General features: G+C 45.7%; 1 protein-coding gene across 3 annotated transcripts; it reads right to left on the reverse strand.

The window, feature by feature from the left end:
- Window positions 1–1,243: 1,243 nt before the first annotated feature.
- DNAJB13 (DnaJ heat shock protein family (Hsp40) member B13) lies at window positions 1,244–15,841 on the reverse strand. Of its 3 annotated transcripts, none has more exons than XM_005893536.3 (8): window positions 15,608–15,837; window positions 11,583–11,686; window positions 10,383–10,544; window positions 5,542–5,699; window positions 4,391–4,504; window positions 2,914–3,027; window positions 2,558–2,634; window positions 1,244–1,974 (listed from the first exon to the last, which is right to left on the reverse strand). In XM_005893536.3, the coding sequence occupies exons 1-8, from the start codon at window positions 15,673–15,675 to the stop codon at window positions 1,821–1,823; spliced, it is 951 nt and encodes a 316-aa protein (XP_005893598.1). In that variant the 5' UTR covers window positions 15,676–15,837; the 3' UTR covers window positions 1,244–1,820. The 3 variants fall into 3 exon arrangements, with proteins under 3 accessions (XP_005893598.1, XP_070239846.1, XP_070239847.1); XM_070383745.1 differs by having other exon boundaries at window positions 1,836–2,236; window positions 15,608–15,841; XM_070383746.1 differs by lacking the exons at window positions 10,383–10,544; window positions 11,583–11,686; window positions 15,608–15,837 and adding an exon at window positions 6,331–6,490 and having other exon boundaries at window positions 1,836–2,236.
- Between the last annotated feature and the right edge of the window lie 5,960 nt (window positions 15,842–21,801).

Raw genomic sequence — 21,801 nt, forward strand, 5'->3', positions numbered from 1 at the left:
GACAGGAGCTGGGGGAGGTTGTAGGAACACTGACCAGCATACCAGTAGGCCTCAGTAACTCCTCCCTCGCTGCCTGTAAAATACCAGACATGGCAGCGCTGAAGACCACACTGACCTAATCTTATAAATGGCTCTCATCAGGCCTGAAACCAGGCTTCCCTGAGAATCACCATGAGGAAGAGGTTAGGAGCAGGCCTTGCTGCCGGCCTAGAGGAGAGCTAGACTGCCAGAGTTCCACCAGGCAGTCCTCACCCACTCACTGTCAAACCAGGGCACCTAGTACCACCTCTCCACCTGGGTCCTGCCTCATGGCAGAGTCTGCTCCACTCCTCTGGTTTCTACTCATAATCTAACCCTGTCCTTCTTGGGGACTATAAGACCTCAGCTCATAAATAAGGTGTGGAATCCTCGGCCTGCAAGATAGGGACTGTAAACGGCTTCAGAGAGGTGAAGCAATTTGCCCAAGGGCACACAGCTGGCAAGTAGAACTCCTGGAGGTGTACCTAACTCCGAAGCCCACATTCTTTGATGAACCATAGGTCAGATTCTACATCTCAAGGTCTGTGGCCTTCTCCCTGATGGTTTAAAATGGCTTAAGCTAATATGATATTTTGAATGGTGGAATCTAAGCAATATCTATTCTATGGGGCCCTCTTCTGACCCACCTCTTTTTTTTGGGGGGGGGAGGGGGCTGCACTGCGAGGCTTGTGGGATCTTAGTCCCCCAGCCAGGGATTAAACCCACACTCTTGACAGTGAAAGTGGAGAGTCCTAACCACTGGACCACCAGGGAACTCCCTCTGGTGTCTCTTAAGTCACTCCATGTAAGTGTCCACCCTCTCTGTCATAAGCTTGAATCTCTCCTAGCCCAAGCCCAGACTTCAGTGAGGGGTGCCTCCCTGGGCACAAGACAGACTGGGGAAGCAGGTGTGGTCTGCACAAGCCCAGGTGGGCCTGGAGGCTGGCACTCCCATAGGCCATGTTGGCAGCAATGCTGTAACCCTGAAACCTATGCTGTGAGTTCACCAAGCACCTTCACATCAGTGAGCAGCCTGAAGAGGGTTCTGGGTTCTGCTTTACTGACAAGATGGATAATAATGTCCAAAGGGGCAGGGGTAGGATTAGAAGCAGAGCCCAGTTCTAAGAACCTGCCTAGTTCTAGCTCAGGACCCACTGCACAGAACCAGCAATGCAGACTGGCGAGGCAGAAACTAAGCCCTTTCTGGCACTGTGTCCATTGTGCTGCCTCTAAGCAGAGTGAAGTTGTGAGAGGGGGCCTTCAAGGTTCTGATGTAGCTTTGCCACTGAGCCCTGTGTGACCTGGGACAACTGTTTTGCTTTCTGTGCTTCAGTTTTCCTGAGTACACTGTGACTATATCACACTAGAGACTGCCCTTCCAGAGAGCATGATCTGGGGACCCTCAGAGATGAGGCAGCACTGCACCCCACTATCAAGTTGGGAGCACAGAGGCTCTGAATCCTCAGAGACCTGGCCAGGCTCACATAGCCAGGATGGGGTCCCAGCTCCTCAATTTCTTGGGCCCTGCCCTTGCCTCTGCTCCACGAGAAGGGCTGTATAAAGCTCTTCTCCATCTAATACATAACTCTCCTGGGTGTAGCTGTAGGATAGGAAATAAAACTTTATTGTGTCAGTTCAAAAGTCCCATGCCATCCAGTCCCCAAGTCCCGGCTGTGCAGTGGGCGGGCTCCCCTGCACACCCTGAGGCTGTGTAGGGGTGGGGTCAGGCCCCTGCTCACCTTCCCCTCCCCCTGCTCACCTTCCCCTCCCCCTGCTCAGGCCCCAGCCCACCCGAGTTAGAGTTACGTCAGCAACGCCTGGCGCAGCATCTGCTTCTTCTGGGGTGTGAGGCGGGTGGGGAACTGGATGTCGAAGTAAATGAAGAGGTCCCCCTTCTTGGTGGGGTCCTCTGGCAGCGGCATCCCCTCCCCTGGCACCTTCTTGAAGTACTTGGGGCTGAGACAGGGGAGGATGAAAGAAGGGAACTCAGAGGGCACCAGAGCCAGACATCTGCCTCTGCTCACATAACCTCAGGCATGCAGCAGTCACCAGCTTCTAGAACCAGTGGCAGGGGAGAGGAGACTGGCTTGTTCCAGACAGCTTGCTCCCTGGAAATCCATTTACAGTGAATCTCTGATTCTGGAGTCTCTGATGGAGGATTCCGGGAATCTCATTTAGATGGAAAACAGGACAAGGAGGGAAGGAAAGTGAGCAGACCCTGGGTTGGAATGGGGAGTACTCAGTTGCCAAGCTTCCCACACAGAGGACCTTGCTGGGGAAAGGGCTTGGAAATTCTAAAGGATGAAGACAACAGGGATTTCCTAACACTGGGGGCCTCTAGCCTCCACGATGACTTCATGCAAGTAAGAAAAAGGCACTCCATTTGTCAAATGAATGCAGCCCACAGCGTGGCCAGAGTGGGGGCTGGATTTCAATCCTTCTTACCCGCTTTGAGCTGGGTGCCAGCTGGGTACCAGGCTAGCCTCTAAGGACCAGGAAGCCCTTTCCCATCTATTGGGGCCCAAGTAAATGGACTCACTGGACGATGTCATTGATGGGGATGTTGAGCAGACGGTCATCTAGGGTCTTCACCTCTACGGTGCAGCAGGTCAGAGCCTAGGGGACATGAAGGCCCAAAGTGGGAGTGGTCCCTATGTCCATTCTGTTTAGAAGGTACTTTACGAGACTATCCGACGCCAGGCTCTAAGCTGGACCTCAAGGAGACAAAAGGATGTTCAAGGACTAACAGGTAAGTGAGCTGAGCAATAGCCTGCCCTCAGGAGTTCACAGTCTGGGAGAAAAGAATGACATTGATATATGTTATGATAGAGGGAGATGGGTTGGTGGACCCCAGGTGATCTGCCCACCCTTTGCTCCTCTACTTTGCCCACTCACCTTGCCCAAGGGGATGGAGTTCACAAAAAAGAGGTTGTCATTCTCCCTGCGGAAGCGAGGGTGTAGCTTCTCTTTTACAATGAAGATGATGTCAGCTGGGATGATGTTGGGACCCTGGGCAGGGGAGGCCAAGGGGTGACAAGGACTAATTGGTTATGAACCTTGGCCAAGTTCCTGTCTCTATTGTTTCCAAATCTTCATCTGAACAACAAGAAGATTAGACCAGTTTTTTCTGGAAGGGCCTTTCCATTTTGGCCTTAGAAAGAAACCTACCCCAATGACTATACACACCCACTCCCCACCCATCACCCTCCCCTTGCCATTACTCTGCAGCCCAAGCAGATGCAACAGCTGGAGGGCAGAATACTGGGCTGGGGTCAGAGTACCGCCTGCAAGACTGTCCTGCCAAGCTTCATTAAGTCCCAGAACTCTGCTGGAACTCCTGTGGGAGTTCGAACAGAGGAACAGAGGAATCAGACTGGCCCCTACCCACCAGGGCTTCCAGTCTAGGGGAAACAGGGACACAGTGAATCCTCAAGACTGAGATAAAAGGAACCCAGAGGTGGGAGCTCAGAGAGAGGTCAGGGAAGGCTGCCTGGAGAGGGGAGCTTTAGAACTGGGTGGGTTTTTTGTTTTAATTTAATTTTATTTATTTGGCTGTGCTGGGTCTTGGTTTTGCGACACGTGGAATCTAGTTCCCTGACCAGGGATGGAACCTGGGCCCCCTGCACTGGGAATGCAGAGTACTAGCCACTAGACCACTAGGCAAGTCCTTTGAGGTAGGTTTTGAAGTGGGTTTTCGGAAGTAGGTGTTTCATAAGTGAGAAAGAAGCAAGAGATATGGGCAGAGGAATTCATCTCTCTGGCTCCAAAGATAACATCATTCCTTCTCTTTTCAGAATTTGAGGAATCAGCACGCTTTGGACAATAATTTTATATTTTTATTTAAATAAGTAATTTAAAATTATTATAAATAAATGGCTTCTGAGTAGCTCCTACAATTGGGCTTTACTCAGAGAAACACACAAGAAAATCAGGAAGGGTACTTCCCTATGGTCCAGTGTCCAAGATTCCACATTCCCAATGCAGGGTCCTGGGTTTGATTCTTGCTTAGGGAACTAGATCCCACATGCTGCAACTAAGACCCAGCACAGCCAAATAAGTAAATAATTTTTTGAAAAGAAAATCAGAGCACTGATGTTAGGACTGGGATCTCCTTTCAGCTCTGGTGCTCTTGCCCTGGGCAAGTCCCTTCTCTCTCTGGGCCTGTTTCTCACTCTGCAAAATGAGAAGAAATCCTGGGTGACCCACTCACTGAGGCACTGTGAGTGCCCCTCAGAAGGGGCATTAGGGATCAGCTCATCTCCCCTGCAGACTGGTCTCCCTTCCAGACCAGGGCTCCCAGGGGCCTCGTTCCTCAGTCTTCCCATCACACGAACCCAGGTAACTGACCTTAGACAGCTTTCCCAATCCTCACCTGGTCCCCTTCCTTCTCGAAGGTGATACGTGTGCCCTGCCTCCAACCAGGCTTTACATCGATAGTGAGGATCTTGTCTTTGATGGTAGAGGAGTACCCATCCTCGTTCAGCACCTGTAGCAAGATGATGGGGAAGGAGGTAGGCTCAGGATTTCCCAGCTGGCTTTAACACACGTGAAAGATGCTCCATGGGATCTGTGCACAGCTCAGTCCTCCAGAACCGGGGAGAACCTGTCTGAGCCATCCCCACTCCCATCCTATGTTCCACTGAATCAAGAACTTATGATTCCAGGATGGCAGGATATGGCACGGGGTTGGGGCCTGAGGTGCCAAGCATTCCCCGTGAGTTGATCAAGGTCACAACCCCAGCCCTAGAAATTACGTGGTCTTGGTGACTAACAGACACACGGTGAACGCGCACTCACTTGCTCTCCCCGCCAGAGGCTCTGACCTGGAGCCTCTGCCAGATCTCTTAATCCCAAAGGGAAAAAAATGGAGGGCAACATGTCTTGACCTCTCCCAAAGCATTCCTCTGTCATCTACCTATTTCCCAGTCACATGCCCAGATGGGTGCCTTCCCTCCATGGAAATCATGGCTGTGGCTGGCATCTCCTCTGCTGGGCAGATGTGTGAGGGGTCTTGCTTGGGTGCCTAGCACAGGGCTGGACCAAGGGACAGGGCCAGGATGGGGTCTGGGACCTGACACACTGAAGGTCTTCTTCAACCAATCCCCTTGGGAAACGTGCCGTGGCCCATCCTCCATGCCCGCACGGCTCCTTCTTACTCCTGAGGCAAACACCCAGAAGAAACCTGCAGGGGACCATCAGGAAACACCCAGAAGGCAGAATTCACAGGAGACTCCTCCCGTCCAGAGCCTTCCCACTTCCCTCAGGGATGGGGCTGAGCTGAGAAGGGAAAGAGTTGGTCCCCGTTAGGAAAGCACACAGAGGGGACTCCTACAGGAGGAAAGACCCAGGCTAAAACCCTCAACTGTCCCTTCCAAATGTCAGATTCTGGAATTCGACCATCCTAGGGCTCCAAATCTAAGATTCTATGCTTCTGTAAGACCATAGCTGAGGTCTCCACTTAGGATCAGGGAGGAGGTGACCAGTAGGGTTGGAGGGGATAGAAGATGGTTCCTAAGTACTCACCCTTCGGGAGATCTTAATTTTCTTGGTGCAGCCAAAAAACAGGTCCTCCAGGGACAGGTAGAGGTCTCGTTCGATTGGAGGATCCTGTTTCTTGACCCCTCGGCCCCGGAGCCCCCCAAATTTCAAGTCTGCCTCGTTTCCTTCTGCATCAAAAAACTCTGCAGGAGGTGGGGAGAGGTGAGGAGTAAGAGAAATTACGTCCAGAAACTCAGATTCATAGACTATCCCTCACCTCTTCAGTCCCCAAGTGTAATACCTAGTCTCCCATTCCCACCTCACAGATTGGAGGCCTGCTTGGCCAGGCCAATGTGCTGCCCTTGTAATAGGGAAGCACCTTTGTATTCTATTACAAGGTAATCACTAAAGGGATATTGCTTGTAAGCTTAAATTATACATAAAGGCCCATCTCTGGGAAAAGGAAATGGCTACCCACTTTAGTATTCTTGCCTGGGAAATCCCACAGACAGAGGAGCCTGGTGGGCTACAGTCCATGGGGTTGCAAAGAGTCGGACACAACTTAGCAAGTAAACAACTGGCAACCCCGCCTCCCAGGTGATGAACATTAAGCTAAAATGCCTTTGCTCTGCTCACAGGAGACATGCTGACCAGGCTCACCTATGAATGACTGCAGGGAGGAAGAAATGAACACATCCTCTCCTAGGCTGACCGAAACTAGGAGATGTTTGACTTTCAGTTCAGTTCAGTCGCTCAGTCATGTCTGACTCTTTGCGACCCTGTGAACTGCAGCATGCCAGGCCTCCCTGTCCATCACCAACTCCCGGAATTTACCCAAACTCATGTCCATTGAGTCGGAGATGCCATCCAGCCATCTTATCCTCTGTCGTCCCCTTCTCCTCCTGCCCTCAATCTTTCCCAGCAACAGGGTTTTTTCTAATGAGTCAGCTCTTCGCATCAGGTGGCCAAAATATTGGAGTTTCAGCTTCAACATCAGTCCTTCCAATGAAAACCCAGGACTGATCTCCTTTAGGATGGACTGGTTGGATCTCGTTGCAGTTCAAGGGACTCTCAAGAGTCTTCTCCAACACCACAGTTCAAAAGCATCAATTCTTTGATGTTCAGCTTTCTTTATAGTTCAACTCTCACATCCATACATGACTACTGGAAAAACCATAGCCTTGACTAGACAGACCTTTGTTGGCAAAGTAATGTCTCTGCTTTTTAATATGCTAAGTTGGTCATAACTTTCCTTCCAAGGAATAAGTGTCTTTTAATTTCATGGCTGCAGTCACCATCTGCAGTGATTTTGGAGCCCAAAAAATAAAGTCAGCCACTGTTTCCACTGTTTCCCCATCTATTTTCCATGAAGTGGTGGGACTGGATGCCGATTCTAGTTTTCTGAATGTTGAGCTTTAAGCCAACTTTTTCACTCTCCTCTTTCACTTTCATCAAGAGGCTCTTTAGTTCTTCTTTACTTTCTGCCATAAGGGTGGTATCATCTGCATATCTGAGGTTACTGATATTTCTCCCGACAATCTTGATTCCAGCTTGTGCTTCCTCCAGCCCAGCATTTCTCATGATGTACTCTGCATAGAAGTTAAATAGGCAGGGTGACAGTATACAGCCTTGACGTACTCCTTTTCCTATTTGGAACCAGTCTGTTGTTCCATGTCCAGTTCTAACTGTTGCTTCCTGACCTGCATACAGGTTTCTCAAGAAGCAGGTCAGGTGGTCTGGTATTCCCATCTCCTTCAGAATTTTCCACAGTTTGTTTGATCCACACAGTCAAAACCTTTGGCATAGTCATGTTTGACTTTACTCCTCCCCTTTAAGTATACAGGAAGGCTGAATTCTAACTCAAGCAAGATGGTTCTTTGGGACAATGGGTCCCACCATCTTCTTGGTCTGCTGACTTTGCAAATAAAGTTGCTATTCCTTGCCCTAACAACCCATCTGTTAATTTACTGGCTTGTCCTGAAGTGAGCAGAACAAGCTTGGACTCAGTAAATTCTCAATTGCAGATCCAAGGATAACCATCTCTTGAGGCTCTCCACTGGTTCATCCTCCTGTTTAGACTCCCTTCACCCACACTTCCCTACCTCCCAGCCCACCCCTCCCCTCCCCCAACTTCGGGCCCGTGCTCCTTGACTCTGGCTGCCTCAGGAGAGAGAGGAGTGTCCTCTGGTGGCAGCAGTTGGTAGTGCCAGAAATGACGTGTTAGCTTTTGTGGAAGACGGGTCACAGCATGCAGTCCTCCCTATCCTCCCCCAGACTTCATTTCTCCTCACTGTTCATCCCAGCTCAAGACCACTACAGATCTCAGACTCAAGTTCCTATGAAGTCAGCAGCTGAGACAGGGGAGAGGCAGGGTTAATCACTAACCAGTTAGAGAGGTCACCAAGATGTCCCCAAACTCCTCTTTCCTCAACTTCTTCTACCCTGCCCAGCTCTATGCTGTACAATGGAATCTTATATGCAACTATTAAAATAAATAAGTAAGATCTGTATGTAATATAATGTATAATAAGAGAATCTGTAAGATACAAGTGAAAAAAATCAGTGTAAACAGTGTGGTCCCATTTCCTTAACAAGATGAAAGGCTATGTGAAAATAAATATAAGCTCATAAATGCACAGAATATTTCTAGAAGGATACATAAATTGTAACAATGAGTGGCTATTTCTGGGAGAAGGAATGGAGTGCTGAAATTTATTTCTTTTTTTTTTTTTTTTTTTTTTGAGGGAGGTCGAATGGCAAAAGGCCTCTGTCCTGGAGTTGGTTGGTCTCGCAGAAAAGAAAATGTAGAGAAAAGAGGAAGAGAGAGAGACCAATATTCCTCTGGTTACGTGGAAAACCAATAAAGCCCTTACACAGGACTTGTACCGCTCACAAAGGTACAGGGCGTCCTCTTGAGGAGGTCTTGAAAGCCCAGGTGGGAAGTGAGCTCGTCGGCAGGCTTCCACACTCAGAAGAGCTGGCTGTGGAGAACGAGAAGGAATCTCAACCCTCCCGGGTTTCGGCACCAAAAAATGTAGGGTAAGGGAGTTAGAGAAGGCGAGGTTCAGAAAAAGAACAAGACGGGCACTTCACAGGAACAGATAACCTTTAATGAGGCGAAAAGGGACAGCAGTCAGATCAGTGAAAGTGAAAGTGAAGTCACTCAGTCGTGTCAAACTCTTTGTGACCCCACGGACTGTAGCCTCCCAGGCTTCTCCATCCATGGGATTTTCTAGGCAAGACTACTGGAGTGGGTTGCCATTTCCTTTTCCAGGGGATCTTCCCGACCCAGGGATGGAACCTGGTCTCCCACATTGTAGGCAGATGCTTTTACCGTCTGAGCCACCGAGCTGCTGCCCTAACCCAAGAAAAGAGTAAGTATATATGTGGAAATCTACTGTCTTAAGGGGGTCTATTCTTCTCCAAGGTTGTTCGGAGTAGTTATCTCTTAAATGGCTGGGGCAAGGAATTCTGGAGATCGGCCAGAGGCTGGACTGGCTGGGAGCTAGGCATAATCAACCTTAATGTCCATTTTTCTTGCCTTCGGGTGAGAGAGTTCTTTGTTTTGCATAGAACGGTGGGGAGGACCCAGAGGGGAATTTTAACTCCAGGCTATTTTGAGCCCTGTAACTTTCCTTCAAAGTGGTTTAAAGGAAGAGGACTGGTTCTTTCTTACACAAGCAGTAGCCTGGCCGTAGATGGCCTCCGGCGCTGATTCAGATATCTGAGCATGTCAGCCCTCTTCTTTCTCCCCTCACAATCACAAGATGGCTGTGGTAGCTCTGAGAATCGCATCCTCTGCTGACTGTATTCAAATGCAAGATGCTGAGGGGTAGGGGACAAAGAATTCTCCTGCTTTCTTAACAAGGAGGCAGCTATTTCCTAGAGACCTCCTAGCAAACTCCCCCCTCACCCCTTGAACTGAGCCTGGGACATATGACCACCGGGGGTTGCTCTACCATCCATGGCTTCTAGGAATCCTAGCCTAATATTTAAGCAGAACTGGGATTCTTATAAGCAGAGAATATGTTTTGGGGGTTCTTTTTTAAGGTTTTTTTGTTTGTTTGTTTGACGTGGACCATTTTTAAAGTCTTTATTGACTTTGTTACAGTATTGCTTCTGTTTTATATTTTGGTTTCTTGGCCAGGAGGCAGGTAGGATTTTGGCTTCCTAACCAGGGATCAAACCCATGCCCCCTGCAGTGGAAGGCAAAAGCTTAACCACTCTATTTCTTTTTCAATAAATAGTGGTTTTTAAAAAATATATATATGGGGCTTTCCAGGTGGCTCAGTGATAAAGCAGAGAAGGCAATGGCACCCCACTCCAGTATTCTTGCCTGGAAAATCCCATGGACGGAGGAGCCTGGTGGGCTGCAGTCCATGGGGTTGCTAAGTAGGACACGACTGAGCGACTTCACTTTCACTTCTCACTTTCATGCATTGGAGAAGGAAATGGCAACCCACTCCAGTGTTCTTGCCTGGAGAATCCCAGGGATGGGGGAGCCTGGTGGGCTGCTGTCTATAGGGTCACACAGAGTCGGACACGACTGAAGCGACTTAGCAGCAGCAGCAGTGATAAAGAATCCACCTGCCAATGTAGGAGACAACAGGAGATGTGGGTTTGATCCTCGGATCAGGAAGATCTCCTGGAGAAGGAAACAGCAACCCACGCCAGTATTCTTGCCTGGGAAATCCCATGAACAAAGAAGCCTGGTGGGCGACAGTCCACAGGGTCGCAGTTGGACACGACCTAGCGACTGAGCATGGATGAGCACGCACACACACACTATATATATTTCTTAAAGTAAACAAAACTACTCAAAGAAAAGCATCTTCTACAGCTACATCCTTCCCTAGTAAGGCAGAGGGGCAGGCAGGGCCTCTTACCATTAAAGGGGTTATCTCCTCCAAAGAACTCATGGAAAACTTTTTCTGGGTTGCCATGGAAGACGTAACCAGTTGTCCATGGGGTCTGCGATCCAAACTCCAGAGGAATTCCGCCCTTCAGACCCTCCTCTCCAAACTTGTCATAGATGCCTCTTTTCACGGCTGTGGATATGTGTCACCTTGAGAAGGGGCCAGCATGGGGGCTAAGAGAGCTGGAGGGCTGGGAAGCCAGAGGATATGGGGCAGGGAGGAAGAAGCAGGGTGAAGACAGCCTTATTTCTAAAGTGCCTGCTGTCTGGAAGTCTTTGGAGAGAGACACTAGAAGTTAGGGATTTAATTTCACCCTGGGTGGACCTACGTAAGGCCCCATAGCCCAGAGGAAAGATGAGAAAAACAAACTTGCTGGGGAGGGTTGAGGATTGGAGAAGAAACCAGGAGACTGAGGGTCGGGCTATTATGCTGGGGTTTGGTTTAACTCAGTCATTACAGCCACTGTCTAGTGTGGGTAAATACAGTCCTAGCGCCTTGAGACTGTAGGATATGAGAAGTCAAGAGCTGCCAATTCTAGTGCTTGGAAATCTTAAGAGTCCAAAGTCCTGAAAACTTGGGGCTGGGGAAACTTTAGTGATCTTCTGGCCACTCTTCTGCACACAGAAGGCTGTACCCACACAGCCTCCAGGACAGTATCTAGGGAACCCACGTGGGTACTTGCATGCCACAGAGGCAAGGATCTCTTTCCCCAGGCTTCAGGTTGCCACAGCAGAGACAGATTTCCTAATCACAGACCTCTCTCTGTCCCTTGGTACTTATGCTGTCCTCAGGGAGAGAGAGATTTGGCTTCTTGGTACTCTGGGAATAACTGGGTATGTCTGTCTCAGCCTTAGCCTTCTTCCCTGGGCAGCAAGCATCTCACTTTGCATCCCTGCAGGGGACAAGTGAGGCCTGGGGGGTGTTGGGGAGCCCCTACCCTGAGTCCCGTGCTGCTGAGACGGGAAGCAGGTCAGCCTAATCTGGGGACTCTCCACACCATGTCCTCCACCTTAGCTTGTGTCTACTCTGTTTAGATTCTGGGCCAGGAAGAGGAATGCTTGCTCTCCATTGGGCCCCCTCAGAAAGCCTGACACTCTTCTAAGTGAGGAATGACATTAAAGGAGAAGGCGGACAGAGGAACCACCCTCACGCTCAGCCCCAGTCACTCACGGTCGCTCAGCACATCGTAGGCCTCTGCTATTTGCCTGAATGTCTCCACTGCACCTGGCTCAATGGACCTCAGCGGGTGGTTCTTAAGGGCAAGTTTCCGGTACCTAAAGAAGAAGGATTAATACCTTGAGGCACAGTCCAAGGCTCAGAGCTGGCTCTGCTGTCGGCTGCCTGCCATTTGTACAGAACCTCAAGTGGAAAAGCTGAGTATCTTTGACTCCAAGTTTTCCTTTGTCCCTTACACCCCTGTTCCAGTGAAAACTCACACTGGCTTTTTGGTCTAGATAATGTTTTCTTTTTGCCTCTTCATTTCCACAACTATTGCAGAACCATGTCTTCCTATTTCCAGTTCCCCCGCCCCAACTCCAGTTTATTCTGTGTGCTGCCACCAGTTTGATTTCTTTCTCTCTTTTTTGTTAACTTGCCCTTTTAAAATGCTCCCTGACCAAGTCACTCTCCTGCCTGAACCCTTCACTGGTTCCTCCTTTGTCTTTTTTTTTTTTTTTTTTCAAGGAGTCAGGATTCAAATCTCATGCAGCTCCAGAGTTTCTCTCTTTTCAAAACAACAAAAAAGTTTTTTAAAATATTTATCTGGTTGTACTGACATGAGAAATCTTTAATCTTCATTTTGGCACTTGAGATCTTTTAAATGATGCTTTCAAACTCTCAGTTGCAGCCTGTAGGATCTAGTTCCCTGACCAGGGATCAAACCTGGGCCCCCTGCATTAGGAGTGTGGAGTCTTAGCCACTGGACCATTAGGGAAATCCCGTAAAAACTTAAAAAAAAAATTTTTTTTTTGGCCATACTGCACAAACCAGGGATTAAACCCAGGCCATGGCAGTGAAAGCGCTGAATCCTAATCACTAGGCCACCAAGGAAATCCCCGCCCTTTGAATTCAGTATAAAACCCAAATGTGTCTAAGATTCGACTCCTCCTTCTCACTCTGCCCTTCTCACTCACTCCCCTTCCCTGCTGCCACAACCTCTCTGCAGTTCTTCTCTCCAGGCTCCATACTCTGCACACTGCACTGCTCATGCCTTCAACACTCTCCTGCTTTTACCTGGAATGATCAACCCTCTCCAGCCCCCTTCATCTCCTCCTGGCAAATATTTATTCATCTTTCCACATTCAACTCAGGGGTCCACTCTTCAAGGATGCCTTCCCTGACTGCAGCCTCCATTCTAGATTAGACTTCCTTTCCAGCAGCGCCAGTGCCTTTGATGCTGGTATTTAGCACACAGTGCTCCAGCCGTTTGATGGGTCTGTCTCTCCCACCAGCCTGTGAGTGAGTCCCTCCAGCTGCTGTGTCCAGTTCTGCATCCTCAGTGCCTCTCACCAAGTGCAATGAGTAAATGAATGACATGAACTCACCATTCCACAAGGCAGCCCATTTTGCTGTGGGACCACTCTGACTCTTAAATAACACTTTTCTTACTGAGCTGGGTCTGCTGTTCTGCAACCCTGTCTCCATCCACAAGGGTCATGGGGCCTTACAGATAGAATCTGATCTACCTTGAAAGACTTGAAGGCAATTGTCACAACCTCTCTGAAAGTCCTAAATCAGCCCTTCTCACTTACAAAGGTTGTAGTTAAGTATGAGAATTGCAATAAAACTAACAGTGAGTAAAAGTAATGAGGTTTGAGAAGAGTTCAGTTTTTCATATAAACTTGAGGGATTTTAAGATGATGCTTGTGGCACCTGCTTTCCTGAGTGGGAGAGAAAGAGGTGAAGTCACAGCCTAGAAGTGGCAGCCTAAAATGAATAAGAAGTTAATAGCTGGGTGATTAGGAACTTTCTTTGGTACTTTTCTTCATTATATGTTTAATCTTTTGGGGGTGTGTGTGTGTCAAAATCTAGGTACTCCCATAAGGGAGTGTCTCAAACAAGTGATTCATGCTTTAAGAGTTGTTTCAGGGAAGAAGGGTTAAAAACCATCATTTAGAACATAAATTGTTTTTTTAATCACTCTTTATAAGACATGGTTTCAGATGCAAATGACTGCTCTGCATTTTCATCTCATTATCTCATATAATTCTATTTCAGTACCACAACAACTTTTTTTTTTTCTTTGAGAGATGGGAAGACTGAGGTTCAGAAAGGTTAAGTAATTTGCCCAGGTCTTACAGCTAGCAGGTAAGAGAACCTAGGTTCAGACCTGGCTCTTTCTAATGCTTCAGTCAGTTCAATTCAGTCACTCAGTCGTGTCTGACTCTTTGCGACTCCATGGACTGCAGCATGCCAGGTTTCCCTGTCCATTTCCAACTCCTGGAGTTTACTCAAACTCATGTCCATTGAGTCAGAGATGCCATCCAACCATCTCATCCTCTGTTGTCCCCTTCTCCTCCCACCTTCAATCTTTCCCAGCATCAGGGTCTTTTCCAATGAGTCAGTTCTTCCCATCAGGTGGCCAAAGTATTGGAGTTTCAGCTTCAACATCAGTCCTTCCAATGAATATTCAAGACTGATTTCCTTTAGGATGGACTGGTTGGATCTCCTTGCAGTCCAAGTGACTCTCAAGAGTCTTCTCCAACACCGCAGTTCAAAAGCATTAATTCTTCTGCGCTCAGCTTTCTTTATAGTCCAACTCTCACATCCATACATGACTACTGGAAAAACCATACCTTTGACTAGACGGACCTTTGTTGGCAAAGTAATATCTCTGCTTTTTAATATGCTGCCTAGGTTGGTCATAGGTTTCCTTCCAAGGAGCAAGCATCTTTTAATTTCATGGCTGCAGTCACCATCTGCAGTGATTTGGGAGCCCCCCAAAACAAAGTCTCTCACTGTTTCCATTGTTTCCCCATGGAAGCAAGGCTTCTAATGCTTAGGTTGGGCTCATCTTTCTGCTTTTCAACTGCCCTTTCTCCTTGTGACATTTCCCTAGACAGGTCTCAATGGCCAACCAAATGTTATGAACAGTGGATGACATCACAGACTATCCTGAATTGTTCTCTAATTGATTCATGAGTTTGTGTCTTATTTCTCAACCACACTGTAGACTCTCTCCAGTTAGCTCACTGAGATCCCTTACTGGAGGTGATCCATGGTAGGCAACAATGATAGGCAACAATATAAGGCAAAGTGTCTGAATACTGGCTCTGCCGGTTACTAGGCACATGGTCCTGGGATAATAATGGTACCTACCACTCAGGCTGTTGTGAGGATTAAATGAAATGATAGAAGGTTCTCAGAACAGCATCTCCACAATTCAATGGAGTGTAGCTATTGTCACTAGTCTGTTAAATTATCCTAGATTCCTCCCTTTTTCTTTACCCTACGATGATCCAATTAATAACTAAGTCCATTCTCTCTTCTCTCTCCAGCTCACTGCCCTGCTTCAAGCCTCATCTTTTTGCCTTGATTATTGTGACAGCCACTGAAGGGGTCTCTCTCTTTCCAATATAGATTCCACATGCCCTGTATGTCCCCTTTTGTAACATTCATCAAGCTTACTGTGACTTATTCAACATCTGTATTCATCAACAAAATTAAGCTGCACATCTGATTCAGTTGTATCTCCAGCTGCTGAGACCACACTGAACCCACATAATATTTACCAAAAAACATTTTTTCAGAAAAATGTTCTGATTCCTGCCCCAGATTTCTTAGAAATATCACAAAGTCCCCAAGACTTGATGTAACTATTCAGAGATGGGATTTATTCAATACCCATCTACCATGTGACAGTCGAATAAAATTTGTAATACATCTATCTGGCCAGGTCACTCCTGTTCGCAATCATGTGGGTCTCTACAATATTAAGGGTAAAGTCTCCTTTGTTCTCATTTTATTGATAGGAAGACCACGGTACCCAGGAGAGCAGACAGGGCATAGAGGGTAAGGGATGATGAATTGGGAACCCTGACCCAACCCAAAGCCAGGATGTGGGTGTGCAAGAAGTAAGAGAAGGAACATGGTTTACCTTGCCTGCCCTAAACTGTGCAGGAAAGTTCAGTTTGGAAGAGGTGAGGGTGGGGCCCGTTCCAGCACAACCCAAAAGCTTTGCTCCTGCCCCAACTTACGCATTCTTGATCTGAGCATCTTCTGAATTGCGAGTGATCTGGAGCACAGAGTAATAATCCTGGCCCATGGCTGGCTGGTTGTCAATCCGTGGATAGTCCTGACTCCAGCGGCAGGTCTGTTAGTCTGCATTCCTTGGTTGCTCCTGACAACCGCACAGGGGCACTCTGGGAGTTGTAGTCCTTCCTTCCTAAGCAAACCCCCTTCTCACCTGTGCCTGTAGAGGAGGGATTGAGAGAAACAGGACTGACTCTGTGAGCCTGATAAGAAACCAGAGTTTCTAGGGAGAGTAGAAATTGGTTTTAATTAAGTTTTCAGAACAAATAGATTGAGCTATTTTTAAAAAATAAATCTTTATTTTAGAATGTTTTCAGATTTTCAGGAAAGGTGTGAAGATAGCATTCTCATATGCCCCACACCAGGCTTCCCTTATCATAAACACATTACACAAGAATGGTACATTTGTCAGAAATAATAACCCATATCCATACATAATCTATGGGGGCTTCCCAGGTGGCACCAGTGGTAAAGAATCCATCCACAAACATAGACAACATAAGAGAGGCGAGTTCGATCCCTGGGTCAGGAAGATCCTCTGGAGTAGGAAATGGCACTCCACTCCAGTACTCTTGCCTTGAAAATTTACATGGGCAGAGAAGCCTGGTAGGTTGCAGTCCATGGGGTCGCAAAAAGTCAGACATAACTGAGCGGCTGAGCACATACATAATCTATAACATAACTCCATACTTTATTCAGATTTCCTAGTTTTCACCCTAGTGAAAAAAGCCCTAGGGTTTTTCTTTCCTGTTTCAGGATCTGATTCAGGAAATATCATTACAATTATTTGTCATGTTTCCTTAGGCTCCTCTTGTTAATGGCTATTTCTCAAAATTTCCATGTTTTTGATGACTTTGACAGTTTGAGAGTATTGGTCAGGTATTTTGTGGAATGTCTCTCAATTGGATTTGTTTGATGATTTTCTTATGATTTAGACTGGGGTTGGGGTGCTTTTGGAAGGAAGACCACACAGGTAAAGTGCTATCCTCATCACATCAGGTCAAAGGTGTGTACCATCACGACTTATCGCTGAAGACGTTGACCTTCCTTGATCACCTGCTGAGGCAGTGTTTCTCAGGTTTATCCATTTCTGGCTTGTACTCTTTGGAAGGAAGTCATTTCATAACCCGCCGTTAAAGAGCGGGGAGTTCCACTGCACCTCCTTGAGGGCAGCAGTGCCGTTTTCCTCTCAGGCACCCACACCCAGCCACCAAGCTCAGACCATTTTACCTCCTAGACACCTCTCAAGCTCCTGCTCTGCTTGTCCTTCTCCTAGCCATGGTCTTGCTTTGGCTTTCTTTTCTCAGCAAGGCCACCATGACTTCCTCCATGTTCTGCCACCTTATCTCTACCCTGCCAAGACCTCACTCCACTGACTGCCCAGTTAATCCAAGCTGTTCATCCTGGCACACACTCTGTGATCTGCCCCCTCATACTTGCTCTTACCTCTCACACCCACCTGTAGCACCAGCAAATGCCCAACTAACCATTCTCTCTCTCATACTCACCTGTGCTGCCAGCTCTGCTCAGACCCTCCCCACCACACCCACCACAGACCCTGGCTTCAACCCATATATTTTTTTCTTATGAAATAGTCTACATGCACAAGAGTAGCATTAGAATATTTGTTATTGAAGGACAGTTGCCCCTGTGTTCCCCTCCCTACTTATCATTCTCTTGCTCTATTAATTATTGAGTTGGCCAAAAAGTCTGTTCAGGTTTTTCCAAATAATTGAAGGGAAAAACTAGAATGAACTTTTTGGCCAACCCAATACTATGCCTTGTATCTGGTGGTGTACTAGTAAATGTTTAACAAGCTTGCCAGAAGGAAAAAAAAAATAACAGCCCTGAATTATAGCACTTACCAGTTCCTCTCAGGTTGGCACAAGCCATCTCCACATACTGTTGCATGTATCCCAAACATATTTACTTTTTCATATTTTTAAACTTTCTAGAAATGGTATAATCTATGCAAATGGTATGTTGGTGCATGTGTATGACATCTTCATAGTGCCTGTTCAGCATTCACTGCTGATCCTGAATATTTGGGCATGTGTCAACTCTGCAAGATAATGTCAGTTTTCTGATGTGGAGCTTCTAATTTACAATGGCAATGTAGTAGTATGTGTGCATTCCTTTTTGCTCCACATTCTCACAATTCTTGGTGTCAAAGTTTTAAATGTTTGCTGATCTAGGTGTGAAATAGCATCTCACTGTGGATTTTAAGTTGCATTTCTTGGCTGAGGTCTTTTCATTTTTATTGCCATTTTTTTTCTTCGTTGTGAAATGCCTATTTACATCTTTTGTCCATTGTCTTTCTGGGCTGTCCTTTTTTAGAAAATTGATTTTTTACTCTTTATGTTTCTTTGTTGATAATATAAAATACAAACCCTTCCACCTTGGAGCTTGTCTTTTTACCATTTTTTTTAATGGGGTCAAATTTATCAATCTGTTTCTTTTGGGTTCTACTTTTTGTGTCTAGTTTAAGAAATATTCCCTATACAAGGTCATAAAGATCTTCACCTGTATATTCTTCCAAAAGTCCATTTGACTTTTAAGTCTTTAATCCACTTAGAACTTATTTTTTTGTATATGGTTCCATGTAGGTTTTTTTCTTTTCGATATCCCATTGTTCCAGAACCATTCATTCAACAGTCTGTTGTTTTCCCACAAGTCTGTATGACTGCTGTGTTAAATACAGACATTACATAAATGTATGGTTTGTATCTGGACTACTGCTACTGCTCCAGGGGTCTGTCCCTGAGTCAGCACCTCACTACAGCCCTTCCTCTTCTCCTTCTTCCTCAGGAGTAATTTCTCCAGGTACTTAGCCTCCTATTCCTCTCAAAGGGAAGTGTGTTATTAAGAAAGGAACTAATATCAGTCATACAGGGAAAGAGAGGTGCTACATTTTAAGACTTTTCTCTCATTGTGGATGGAAAATCTTGATCGTTCCCTGATGACATTCCAGATACTAATGACGGAAAGAACTCTCCTGGGTCCTCTGAAGCCACCCAACTGCAGAGGAGGGCCTGCCTTAAAGTATTGTAGAACTTTCATGTTGTTTGAGGCAAAGGATCTATTTTAGGTATATTTGGAAGTGACAAAACACACTTTTGGAATTGGGTCAAAGGACAGAGAAATCAACTAGAAAGCGAAGAAGTAAAGTGTAGGTGTTGGGTGAGTTGCATGGTCAAAGTGACCATATCTTGATGTTGCTGAGCTCACATGCCATCTGTGTGACTTGAAGAGGTTTACTTAGGGGCCCCGAGTTTAATTTTACTTGAATAAATGGGAGTATTACCTCCACCACTGAGTTCGTGTGAAAATATTAAATAAAACTATACAAAAGCATGTATCACATGGAAGATGCTCCTTAGCACTGACGCAGCAGAGTCAGAGCCAAATCCTGTTAGCTACTAGTTTTATGACCTTAAAACAATCATTTCTTAGCTATAGTTGTCTGCTTGTAAAATGAACATACAAATATACATAGTTATCTGCTTGTTAAATGAAAACGTGGAATTACTCTATATTTTTTGCATTTCTGAGCTTTCTCATGGATTTAATTTGCATTTTTATTTAAATACTAATATTGAACATTTTTTCTTCGGTACTGGCCATTTGTTTTACCTTTTTTTTTTTCTGGTCATGCAGCTTGTGGGATCTTAGTTCCAAAACCAGGGATCAAACCTGGGCTCCCACAGTGAAAGCGCTAAATTCTAACCACTGGACTGCCAGGGAATTCCGTTTTACTCTTATTACCAGAAAAAAAAAAAAATGTTATTAAACTCGGAGGGTTGGGGGAAGGCTTTGCTTTATCTGGGACTGGCTGAATGGAGAGGAAGGAGACTCTAGAGGAACACCAGGTGTGCAAGGGCTGTGGTAAAAGGGAAGGAGAGGACCTGGGTGGGTGGAAAACTGGTTACTCACAGTGGTATTGAGCAAATAAATGAATACACTGAGAATTATGAGAGCCAAGCTTCTCATTGTTGGAGAAAGGAGGTACACATGTAGAAGGTGGAGTTGGACTGGAATTGGTGACATCAGTGTGAACTCATGATTTTTAATATATATAGAATGATGGATGTAAGACAGATGTATAGATATACTATCTTCTGACAGGGCCTAGAAGCAATAATACCCCAGGAGTAAAGAGCATATTATTGCCCAGATCTTGATTTCTGAATACAATTCTTCACTAAAAGAAACCAGGGCTATTTAGACAAATGACTGATTCCAGGCCTGGAGTGGGAAGTCATAAGTTGAGGCTTGACTATTTTATGGGGCCAGAGAATGTGCAACAGCTCAAAGAAGGATGGAAAAATGTTAAAAGGACATAAGATACAGCTTGGAGGAGCCCCCACTGGCCCAAATGGGACAATTTAAATATCAAAATAAATCACAGTATAATTATAATGGATTATAATTACAGTATAATTATAATGGATTATAATCTATAGAATAAAAGATGAATCTATGAGTTATTTATAATAATATATCTATGACAAATGAATGAGTGAATGAATAAATAAATCAGGGAGAAGGGAAAGTTCTTCCTTACAGTAGAATGTTGATAATAAATGTAAGGAGAATAATGGAATTAGAAAATCACCATTTGGCAATTATCATAGGAATAAGTGATTCAGATAGAAATCATTAAAGAATGCTAAAACTAGTTGATACACAATTGTTGAGGAATAGGATATTTATATAGTCTCAAAGTAGTTCTCCCTCAAATACTTATTAACTTTGCTGTGGAGAAATCTCATAGACACCATTTTAATTGACTTATTATCTGACTAAAATAAAAAGGATGGACAAAAACAAGAGTTGGCAAGGACATGGAAAAATTAGAACCCTTATGCTGGTGGGAATGTAAAATGGTGCAGCCACTTTGGAAAATAGTTGGCAGTTTCTCAAAACATTAAACCTAGAGTTACCATATGACCAAGCAGTTCCACTGTTAAGTATATACCCAATAGAACTAAAAACATATGTTCACAGCAGCACTATTCATAGTAGCTAAAAAATGTAAACAACCCAAATGTCTATCATCTGATGAGTGGATTAAAACACTGTAGTATATCCATATAATGGTGTATTAGGGTTCTCCAGAGAAACAGAGCCAATAAAGTATGTTTGTGTGCATATAGAGAGATTTAAGGAATTGGCTCATGCAATTATGGAGGCTCCAAATTTTGGGGGGCTCCAAAATCACTGCAGATGGTGATTGCAGCCATGAAATTAAAAGACGCTTACTCCTTGGAAAGAAAGTTATGACCAACCTAGACAGCACATTAAAAAGCAGAGACATTACTTTGCCAACAAAGATCCGTCTAGTCAAGGCTATGGTTTTTCCAGTGGTCATGTATGGATGTGAGAGTTGGACTGTGAAAAAAGCTGAGCACCGAAGAATTGATGCTTTTGAACTGTGGTATTGGAGAAGACTCTTGAGAGTCCCTTGGACTGCAAGGAGATCCAACCAGTCCATCCTAAAGGAGATCAGTCCTGGGTGTTCATTGGAAGGACTGATGCTAAAGCTGAAACTCCAATACTTTGGCCACCTCATGCGAAGAGTTGACTCATTGGAAAAGACCCTGATGCTGGGATTGGAGGCAGGAGGAGAAGGGGACAACAGAGGATGAGATGGTTGGATGGCATCTCCAACTCAATCGACATGAGTTTGAGTAAATTCTGGGAGTTGGTGATGGACAGGAAGGCCTGCCGTGCTGTGATTCATGGAGTCGCAAAGAGTCGGACACGACTGAGCAACTGAACTGAACTGAAAGAGTCCAGACCCAGGGAAGAGTTGCAGTTCAAATCCACAGGCAATACACTGGCAGAATTCCATCTTGCTTGGTGGAAGTCAGTCTTTCTCTATTAGGGCCTTCAACTGATTGGATGAGGCCTTATATTATGGAAGGTAATCTGCTTTACTCAAAGTTCACTGATTTAAATGTTAATAGCACCCAAAAAACACAGAAATATCCAGAATGTTTGACCAAATATCTGGGCAACATGGCTCAGTCAAGTTAACACATAAAATTAACCATCACAAGTGAGTTAAAAGAATGAAGTACTGATGCATGCCATTAATGCTATTAATATAACATTGATGAACCTTGAAATTTTTATG

This window comes from Bos mutus, chromosome 15, assembly GCF_027580195.1.
Source record: "Bos mutus isolate GX-2022 chromosome 15, NWIPB_WYAK_1.1, whole genome shotgun sequence".
In the NCBI taxonomy this organism is placed as follows: domain Eukaryota; kingdom Metazoa; phylum Chordata; class Mammalia; order Artiodactyla; family Bovidae; genus Bos; species Bos mutus.

Coding starts and splice junctions, on each gene's coding strand:
- DNAJB13 (XM_070383745.1), bottom strand. CDS start 15,675: ATGGGCCAGGATTATTACTCTGTGCTCCAGATCACTCGCAATTCAGAA. Junction 4,505..5,541: donor AAATTAAGATCTCCCGAAGG/GTGAGTACTTAG, acceptor ATCTTGCTACAG/GTGCTGAACGAGGATGGGTA. Junction 2,237..2,557: donor CCCATCAATGACATCGTCCA/GTGAGTCCATTT, acceptor ATTCCAACCCAG/GGTCTGCTCACTTTCCTTCC.